Raw genomic sequence first — 10,982 nt, 5'->3', positions numbered from 1 at the left:
ATAAAATGGCAGGGAAGGATTCAGTTAGGTGGAAATGTAGTAAGCAGTTTGGCCTATGCTGACGACTTGGTCTTAATGGCAGACTGTGCCGAAAGCCTGCAGTCTAATATCTTGGAACTTGAAAATAGGTGCAATGAGTATGGTATGAAAATTAGCCTCTCGAAGACTAAATTGATGGCAATAGGTAAGCAATTCAACAGAATTGAATGTCAGATTGGTTATACAAAGCTAGAACAGGTCGATAATTTCAAGTATTTAGGTTGTGTCTTCTCCCAGGATGGTAATATAGTAAGTGAGATTGAATCAAGGTGTAGTAAAGCTAATGCAGTGAGCTCGCAGTTGCGATCAGCAGTATTCTGTAAGAAGGAAGTCAGCTCCCAGACGAAACTATCTTTACATCGGTCTGTTTTCAGACCAACTTTGCTTTACGGGAGCGAAAGCTGGGTAGACTCAGGATATCTTATTCATAAGTTAGAATTAACAGACATGAAAGTAGCAAGAATGATTGTTGGTACAAACAGGTGGGAACAATGGCAGGAGGGTACTCGGAATGAGGAGATAAAGGCTAATTTAGGAATGAACACTATGGATGAAGCTGTACGCATAAACCGGCTTCGGTGGTGGGGCCATGTGAGGCGAATGGAGGAGGATAGGTTACCTAGGAGAATAATGGACTCTGTTATGGAGGGTAAGAGAAGTAGAGGGAGACCAAGACGACGATGGTTAGACTCGGTTTCTAACGATGTAAAGATAAGAGGTATAGAACTAAATGAGGCCACAACCCTAGTTGCAAATCGAGGATTGTGGCGACGTTTAGTAAATTCTCAGAGGCTTGCAGACTGAACGCTGAAAGGCATAACAGTCTATAATGATAATGTATGTATGTATGTATTTATTTATTCATTTATTTATTATCTATTTATTTATGTATTTATTTATTTATTTATTTATTTATTTATTTATTTATTTATTTATTTATTTATTTATTTATTTATTTATTTATTTATTTATTTATTTATTTATTTATTTATTTATTTATTTATTTATTTATTTATTTCATTGTATTGTTGAATACTGTACATCTAGCTGACATGGATGTGTTTATGTAGGCCCTACAGTGTTCTTATTTTAATAAATATGATTAGATAACACGTTTTTCTGTACAGAATGCCGGTTTCAATGAATGCTCTTAAGTACTCTGTTGGTACAAGTAAAGTAACATTAATTGTATCCCATTTACCTAATCTCCTTTCCTAACACAAAATATGTGCACTAAAAAAAAAAAAGAATGTATAAACATATTTTGTACAATCAAGTGTTCCGAACACATTTTTTATAGATTTGTTATTGCCGTACATAATTTAGACCAGTTTTGTTGTATAAATTAAGAAAATATGTGATTACACGTCTTCATCATTGTGAGTATTTTAAGTATACGGCTAGAAAACAGCTGTTTAAAGTCATGCCCCTTGCCATTACTGGCATTGCTTCCACTTACTTGTGCCAGGCACCTCACTTACATCTATCCTATCCGACCTCCCTTGGTCAACTCTTGTTGTTTTCCGACCCCGACGGTATTACATATGGAGGCATAGGGAGTCTTTCGTTTTCACGCCCTTCGTGGCCCTTGACTTTCTTTGGCCGATACCTTCATTTTCGAAGTGTCGGATTCCTTCCATTTTTTCTCTCTGTTTAGTGTTATATAGAGGATGGTCTTCAGTCGTACTTCCTCTTAAAACAATAATCAGACAGCAGAAGACAAGAAAAAGTTTACCGCAAGATGTCGCGTCCTTCGCAGTCGTCCTGACCACACCGCTTCGTTTCTCTATAGTGTAAGTGGTTTTAGACCTCTTTGGCCGAAGAATCCAAAGAGAATGTGACGGGAAGGAAGAAGCCAAGAGGCAAGAAGGCACGTTGTGATGCGTTGTTGATGCCGGTGAGAGTTGTGGATTGTGTATTCGTGTTACTAGAGGTTGGGTGTATCAGGAAAGTTGGTGGTAAGGATAGTGTAAATTTTGTTGTATTGCTGTGGTGCACTAAGGCCTAAACAAGATGGACATAAGACCCAATCACACAATTTATATAAATAATCTCAATGAAAAGATCAAGAAAGAGGAACTGAAAAAATCTTTGTATGCTATTTTTTCTCAGTTTGGTCAAATTCTTGACATAATTGCGCTAAAGACGTTAAAAATGCGTGGACAAGCTTTCGTGATATTTAAGGAAATTAATAGTGCTACAACAGCCTTGCGTTCAATGCAAGGTTTCCCATTTTATGACAAGCCAATGAGAATTCAGTATAGTAAATCTGATTCCGATATAATCTCGAAAATGAAAGGAACATTCACAGAACGTCCCAAGAAAGTGAAGAAGGTGGTTGTCCCTGCAGATGAAAATATTCTCGATTCAAAGAAGGCTAAACGTAAGGCAGCAAAGGAGCAAGCTCGGCTCCTTAATCCTGTGTCTGGTATGTTATCGCAGCCCTTGTCACAGACTGGTTATAACCAACTTCAGCCATCTCAGTCCCTAAATCCATTGGTGTCTACATCTGTACCAGAGCAGCCTCCCAACCAAATTCTCTTCTTGACCAACCTGCCTGATGAAACAAGTGAGATGATGTTATCGATGTTGTTTAATCAGTTCCCAGGATTTAAGGAAGTGCGCTTGGTTCCCAATCGACATGACATTGCATTCGTTGAGTTTGAAAATGAACTACAGTCTGGTGCTGCCAAAGATGCATTGCAAGGATTTAAAATCACTCCATCTCATGCGATGAAAATATCTTTTGCCAAGAAGTAATATGTTGTAACTAGGTTATTAACACAGTTAAGTTTTAATCATAGAGTCAGAAACATTTAGACATACTTCATCATGATAATGGATATCAAAGAATCATAACAAGAATATGTATTTGATGTAGATTGTGCTGTTCAGTGCATTTATTGATTGAAGGTTAATGAGCAATAGCATCTGAGATGGACTGATGCTGAAAATCACTGTGTGGATTTTTCAGTTGTATTCATGAAGTTGTAATTTCCCATCTTTCATTCAGAGGCTGTTAATTACTCTGAAAAAGTTCTTTGAACTTAAGTTGTGAATGTCGTCGAGTTTAGGGTTGCGTATTTTGGTGAGCTTTAATCATTTTGCACTTGAACTGTCATTATGACTGCTATGTCATCCAGAGAACAGTTGTATAATTTAACTCTCTTTAGTTTATAAGAGATGATCAGTTATAATGTTCTGATATATTTACCTCTCAGCCTGTGTTGTAGTAAGCAATGTGTCTTAATGCTATGAATGGGAAATACTGTTTTAAGTTCAGGTTAACAATGTTATTTAAAGGCAAATGCAAAGCAAATATCTTTATAACTCTTTTATATTTTTATGCCTAAGAAAATGGAAGCGTTTTGCTCATTTAGAAACATTATTCTTGCAGTGTGTGTTATTTTCTGTTCAGTTTTGGTAACTGGTTTATGATTGATTCCTTTTTTTACATGCTCACATTTCTTGACCTAAAATAAACTAGATTTATTAGCAGTGAGAATCCTTTCAATTTTACTAACATATCATAACATTCCAGTCAGACTTGTTTTCTCCCATTGAAGGGTTTTGAGGAATATTGTTAACTGTTGTGTACTAATGCAGAATTTTTCTCCTACGACCCTAAATGTATCCATAGCACTTAGGTAAAATTTAATGAATTAAAACAAAATGTTCAAGAAATTATGTATTACCTTGGTTTCCAGACATAAGTTATAAGTCCTTAATGTTGATGCCCATTATGATGTGACGATAGCTATAATTCCAAATTACACCAACTTCATTACTGCCTGTGTCTATACATTCAACATGATAGTGGATATTAAAGAATCATAATAAGAATATGTATTTGATGTAGAAATACATAAGTTAGGAAGTTGAATGTTATCAGTTTTTACTTAGGAGAGGTAGAAATGTTCATTGCAACTGCTGAAACTCACCGGAGGTATTTTTACATTTATAGTAGGTAAAATATTATGAACCATTGAACATATTCCAAAATAGGCAGCCGGAGCTATAAGATATAGAGTATGCATTTCTTAAATTCCTCAAAAAATATGAGACATCAGGTGTTCCTATATCAGGAATTGCTTGCTGAGGACAACCATTAGTGGTTAAAAGTACTTCTGCAAGGTATTTAATTCACTCTGAGAAGGTAATGCATTTTGTATAATTTGTGATTAAAGTATTTATGTTGCTTGAATAAAGTAACTGAGCAAAATGAGGTGTGAACGCTAAAAATGGGGTTGTAGATATGTACGGAGATCGAGTCATAAGTCATGGCAACTATTTTTTTCTCGCGAACAGGAGACAACATGGAAAATCTAAGATATGAATTTGGAAACCTACGGTATATACTTGCGTATGATGCCACTAGATGGTGTATCTTAACAACAGTGTGGGTCTAAGCATGCCCCCAAGTTCAATGTGTGAGTGAGAGCGTCACAAAATGGAAGTCAACAAGCAAGAGCAACGATCGCATATTAAAATAGCAGTTATCCGCGGCAGAAATGCTCGCCAATGCCATGCAGAGCTGCGGGAAGCATTAGGTGTGCGACTATGACCTAATCCCCAAAGTTAAGAAGCTGTTACGTGAACAACGGTTTGCTAAAAAAGAGGACATCGTAACAGCATTTCGGAGAGAGGTGTCCAGGTGTCACATTAGGGATACACATGCAGCGAATGGTATTCAGCGCCTGCCCCACCGCTGGCAACGCACAGGGGAAACCCTGGGTGATTATTTCGAAGGTCTGTAACCAGTGGAGACCTGTCCTTTGTATGTAGTCTTGTGTATTTGCTGGCTATACCATAATAAAACAATGTTTATCAATGACCTGTGTTCTGTCACTTTTCTACGAGAATCTACTGAAGTCAGAATTTGTCTTCAGTCACTGTGCATAAGTACATGCCCTATATTTCCAAATGCTTATCTTAGATTTTCCGTGCTGTCTCATGTTGGCGAGAAAAAAAAAAATAGTTTCCATGACTTATGACTAGACCCTCGTATTTTCGTAAAGCAGGTGGTGTTGGTAGTTGTTGTTTCAAGAGCCAAATGAACAGGATTATCAGTTCCCTGTTAAGAAACCATTAGTAGACAATTTGTCCCAAATGGAAGATAATAGTTGCTAAGTGTAAAATCTGCAGTAAATTAAGAAATATGAAATATTTTACTTTGTAGAGAATAATATGGATACATACTTTACTACCTTACAACTGTTTTTTCTGCTACGTTGCAGTGCTTCCGTATGTGTTTTGTTTGTCTAACACTTTCGTGGGTGATGTATTTGCTCACTGAAGTTGTTTGAATTAATTAGGTGTTGTTTTCTTCATGTTGCTCATAGGTTTTGTGCCCTAACTCATACATTAAGTGATATATTTCTTGGTCCAGGGATCATGCTATTTTTCTTTCAACATAAAGTAATATATTTATTGGTCCAGAGATCCTGCTGTTTGAACTGCCCGCACTTGTCATATGGACAAAGATAATGAGAATTCACAGCCATAGAACTACCATTTGTTGGTGTTAGCCTTGGACCTCAAGAAAGAAACATAAGACGGCACTAGCAGCGGAATGCAACATAAGGGAGTCCTGTCTACATCCCGTAAGTATGTATACATATTTCTCTAGTAAGGACAGTATTTCTTAATTTACCGCAGATTTTACACTTTATTTGAGTAATAGCAATTACTATCTTCCATTTGGGACAAATATTACAGTGACGTTTCGTGGATCCAATTTGTTCACATAACCGATTAGATTTCTAACTTTGATATTGATCCCATGAAGCTAACTATCAGTTCAGTATGCAGCTTTGAATATTCAGTTTGTACTTTTCCCATCTTCCACCCTGTAAGTGGGGGACGCAGGCGAAGAATACACCCATGGTATCCCCGCCGGTTGTAAGGGGCGACCAAGGGATGCTTGGATTAGAACCATGAAACTACTTGTGATTAGTACCATCATGCGGGAACACCATTTGTCACCTTTACTTGCAAGTAGTACCACTATGTTAGGTACATAATAGGTTTGTGATTAGTAGCAGCAGCTGAGTGGTTCACTGTGGGTTTCCAGTACCTGTGATTAGTACCACTATTTGCGGAACATCACGGGCTTACATTTGTACCATTATGTGAGAGAAACCATGAGTCTGGGCATTGCCTGTGATAAGTACCACTATATGAGCAACACTGTTGGTCTGCGTTGCCTGTGATTTGTACTCACTATGTGAGGAACACCACGGGATAGTACGAGTCCCTGTGATTCGTACACCTATGTGAGGTGCAGCATGGGTTTGCGTTGCCTACGAATGTCGCCATTCTGTGAGAAACACCATACAGTAGGTCTGCGTTACCTGTGCGATGTACAATACTTGTGAGTAGTACCATAATGTTTGGAACACCGTGAGTTTACGCTACTTTTCATTAGTAGCGCAACTTGAGAAATATCATTGTTCTACTTTACTAGCGATAAGTACCATTATGAGAGGCCTTTGGCCTGGATTTTGAACCCCTTTAGACAACAAGCATAATTGATTCAGGATTGTGCTTTGGAAGCAGTCCGTTGGTCAGTAATAGTTTTTGGGAAGGTGAGGCATTGTGGATTGGATCCACTGATTATTTTAAATTCATATTCATTTATTCTTCATCATCACATTTTGAATTCTGGTCCGTGGATGAATTTTGGACTTTTAAATTGTCATTGCATTTCGTCTCATTCCGTGCCATTAGGGGCCAATGACCTAGATGTTAGGCCCCTTTAAACAACAATCATCATCATAATTTTCCCATCTTAGCGAAGATGAAGGTACAATTCTGTGATGAAGGCTCAGCACAAGGTGATGCTCTTTTGTTCGTAGTTCATGAGATTGCCAGTAGAATCGTTCTTAGGGAAACCCAGGGTAATTAGAACATTATCATATAAATACCATATGTAGGAAAATAAAATACAAAATTGATAGGGTAATTCGAAAAAAAACTCTTTTACAAATTGAGTAACACTATAATGTATGGGAATGCAGAAATATCATTAGTTAGTTTTTGGTATTTATGTGATAATGTTCTAGTTACCCCATGTTCTAATTACCCCGGTTTCCCCTAGTTCATGAGATTACCAATAGGGAGCATCAATAGGTGCTACCAATTCCTGGTTCCTTCATTGGTTTGCACACGTCCTAGCTGGTGACCAAAACTATTGGTCTAACATGTCAGGAGTGTTAAGCAAAAATCTCTCGAAGGAAGTGTGCTCCCACTATGTAGGGTCTGTGCTTTGTGTTGGCCATTAGCCTACCTTGTTGGCACCTGCAGTGCATTTGAGGTTATAACCACTAGTATGGTGAAGTTGGCTATTAAGATTAACTGCATTGAATTATGAGAGCGACACCGGGTTTATTAAATGCATCCAGTTGTAGTGAGTGCTCAACGGAGGGTTGTTGGTAATGGCCAAAGATTTCTTTCTGTCTTTAATTATAAAAGTACATTTCTTCTGGATGGTGGAACGTTGAGATTCTAGCATTGGCGATGAATACACATCTCCTCTAGAAGTATTTTAAGATAACTTTCATATATATTTCATCTCTACATGTAATGTGTTACATGTTGGTGTCCCTGTCCTAGAGTGCTACCAAGAGAGAAAATGGCTAAAATTGATGTTTGGTGCGTGATAAACTTTTACCATTAGATTATTCAGCATATTGTATTGAGAAAGCTAAATTAATGGGCTACCATTTACATGTATCATCATGTGTACTGTTAAATGTACCTGGTTGTCATGTAGGCAATAAATTGTTTAAGAAATTTTTCTGTTAGGAAGAGAGGAAAAATTATGTTATTATTGTTCAAAATAGAAATTAGTTATTCCAGTTTAATTTCCATGTGAAATCATCTCTGAACATTTTGAATATTAACCTGATACTTGGTTTTTATATCAGCAGGGCAAATAATAACCCCAGGACCGTGAGCAAGTTGGCTGCATGATATGGTATGGACTGCGTAGCTGGAAACTTGCATTCAGGAGATAGTGGGTTCAAACTCAACCATCGGCAGCTCTGAAGAGGTTTTTCTGTTCTTACCCATTTTCACACCTAGCATTTTTCTGGGGATGTAGGCCTAGCTTAAGGCCAAGGCCTTCCCAGTTCTAGCCCTTTCTTGTCCCATGGTCAAGTGCAATGATTTTTAAAAAAAAATAGCTAAGAAAATTAGAGATCAGATACATTTTAATTTTTGTCTGGTGCAGCATCACAAGAAAACAGCTGAGTGGAATTTCATAAAAGTTGGTATTTAATTAATGGTGAGAGCAATTCCTTTTTATGATTGTTTAAAGAGAAGGGGTTGAGAGGAAAGTCTGAACACAGAGAACAAAACAGAAGCTGATAATCAAGCCATATGTAAAAAGATAGGGACATCGTAAGGAAAACGTAATGGGATAAACACAATGACAGGTGGATTTATTTGCACTTGTTTGATCCATGCCATTACATTACTTTAATGTTAATTCAGTGTTAATTTAATCAAAGGAATATGTATTATTAAGGCTATAGTAAACACAATTTTCCGCCAATCTTGTGTAGATTTTTTCATTCGGCAAATAACGAAGTGACATGTCTTAGTTCTGGGCGAGACATGCTGGGAGGGAGGAGGAGGAGTAGTGAGTGTTGGCAGATGCACATTCCTGTTGGGCCAACTTTCTGCTTGAGTCATTCTGATCTTAGAGTTAATCACATTCAGTGGTATCCAGCTGAGCGAACCTTAATAAAGGATTTTATTATTAAATTAACATGGAATGTTTACTAGACCTACTTTCTTTAGGCTAATGTAGTTCATTTCAGCTGTACTGTTATTTTGCTGAGTGGAGCTAGAACTTTGTCATATGTTTGCAGTTTAGTTGTACTTCTTGCTAAATTAGCCTATACTATGAATAAATCAGTCGTTACTTCTTCCAAGGAGTTGGCATTGCTGCTGAAATCTGCATTTCTTTGTATCTGTAGATATATTGTACTGTGATTTTTGTATTGCTACAGCTTGCTTATTGACTTGTTCTTTTTGTGAACACCGGACTTCTTGCAAACTACTGAGCACCGATCCTCTCCTTTACAGACTTCCAGTCCCCGGTCAGCGTGTATTTTGCTATGAGCCTATGACTATTAACAAGTTACTAAAGCAGACCCTTTCTACAGTCAGGTTGGAACTGAGTGAAGGGTGTTTCTGTTATGGCCAGCTTTATGTTTCCTTCACATTCATGTTCCCTTGGGTAGGATATCTAACATTGTGTACTGTATAAATCAGCTCTGGAATAACAGACATCATCATGAAATTATCAAAGGTTATAACAGTGTATAACTTGTTGATAGTTTCATAAGCTGGTAGCACGAGAGAAATTATGTTAAGATGAAACCACAAGTTGCATTTGGTAAGACATTTACTGAATGAAATTTTTAATAAACAATATTAATAAAATGAAAATAGCATAGGTAATGTTTTTTTAATAAAATTTAATTTATTGTATACTGGTTCCAATGTCATAACATCGCTTCTGAAAATCTCTTTGTAATTTGTAACATTTTATTTATTCACTGTCTTGTAAATACTATGCGTTAGATTTCAAATCAGAAACAATTGTGAATCACCTTCTAAAATTTCCAGACGGTGGCCTATTAGGTGCGAGAGTCTCATTTCAATAATATTTCAGTGATAGTCAATCGTGATTGGTTGAAACTGACTTGTAAATTGGATTGGTCAGTATTCAATGTATGGTGGGTGAGGTAAATATTCATAGCAATCATTCTTGGAATTATTGAGCTGTAACTTCAGATGGTAGGAAAAAATATATCTGATTTTTAATTTTTTTATTTTATTTTTTACAATTTGCTTGGTGTGAAAATGGGAAAACCATCTTCAGGGCTGCCAACAGTGGGGTTTGAACTCGATAACTTCAGAATGCAAGCTTGCAGCTATGTGATCCGAACCGCACAGCCACTCACTCAGTCTGTGATTTTTTTTATTGCTTAAATGTAGAACCTGTATCCATATCCTAAATTCAAATCTGGAGGCAGATATTGACATACTGATTGATAAAAACAAAACCTGGAAAAATCAAGATGTACAACCAGTATTCAGGTATTCCAAAGTCAAAACACTGTGTAAAATGCTCGGTAAATGATCAACAAAAATGTATTCATACTCATTTGAGTTGATTTACCTGTCAAAAACAGCTATAACATACAGTTCGTAATTAAATTAGATGGTTACTTATTACATCAGAAATGAATGGCCAATTGTATATTTAATGCTCGTTAAAGTATTCCAAAACCTACAAGGGGAATTAAATTAGATGGTTACTTATTACATCAGAAATGAATGGCCAATTGTATATTTAATGCTCGTTAAAGTATTCCAAAACCTGCAAGGGGATGTGTGAATTTGTGTCTGGCTTAAATATGGCTACTGTGCTAGAAATTGTGAAATCTGCTTATTTCCTGAAATTTATTTTCAATTTATGTAACTTAAGATTTATTCACCGTACATTTCCCAGATTTCTGGGTTGCATATCAGATTAAAATTTTGAGTTTTAATCATGGGCACTTTTGCTATTGTGGTTTCTTCTCGGTAGCAATGATTCCTGAAGATGCTTCCAAGACCAACACTGTGATCTTCGTTAAGACAGTCTGTAGAGAAAAAGTTCACCAGAAATCTGCAAGGAGATGAGGAATGGTTCCTTGTGCTCCCACCATTAGGCCAAAGTCTGAGATTTCTTCTAGACTGTACTTCCTCTGTTAGTAGGCTAATCAATTTGCCATTTTTCTGCATCAGCATTAGCAGGCTGTCCCAATACAGAAAACTCTCAATTATTTGTATGTGAGTTGTCCATGCACCTTTAAAGAAAAATTAAATTTAAAAAATATGTAAAGTACATTATTTTTCATCCAGTTGAAAGCTAAACTATCTGC

The 10,982-nt window shown here is 36.7% G+C and overlaps 1 protein-coding gene across 1 annotated transcript; it reads left to right on the top strand.

Annotated features, from left to right (window-relative positions):
- The first annotated feature begins 1,951 nt into the window (after positions 1–1,951).
- snf (U1 small nuclear ribonucleoprotein A snf) lies at positions 1,952–3,723 on the top strand. Its single transcript, XM_067149983.2, has one exon. The coding sequence runs from the start codon at positions 2,053–2,055 to the stop codon at positions 2,797–2,799; it is 747 nt and encodes a 248-aa protein (XP_067006084.1). The 5' UTR covers positions 1,952–2,052; the 3' UTR covers positions 2,800–3,723.
- The last annotated feature ends 7,259 nt before the right edge of the window (positions 3,724–10,982 follow it).

This window comes from Anabrus simplex, chromosome 1 (genome assembly GCF_040414725.1).
Source record: "Anabrus simplex isolate iqAnaSimp1 chromosome 1, ASM4041472v1, whole genome shotgun sequence".
NCBI lineage: Eukaryota > Metazoa > Arthropoda > Insecta > Orthoptera > Tettigoniidae > Anabrus > Anabrus simplex.
Note: the sequence above shows the minus strand (reverse complement) of the source record. Positions and strands in the feature narration are given on the sequence as shown.

Bases quoted from the DNA above. Each gene is read 5' to 3' on its own strand.
- snf (XM_067149983.2), top strand. From the start codon at position 2,053: ATGGACATAAGACCCAATCACACAATTTATATAAATAATCTCAATGAA.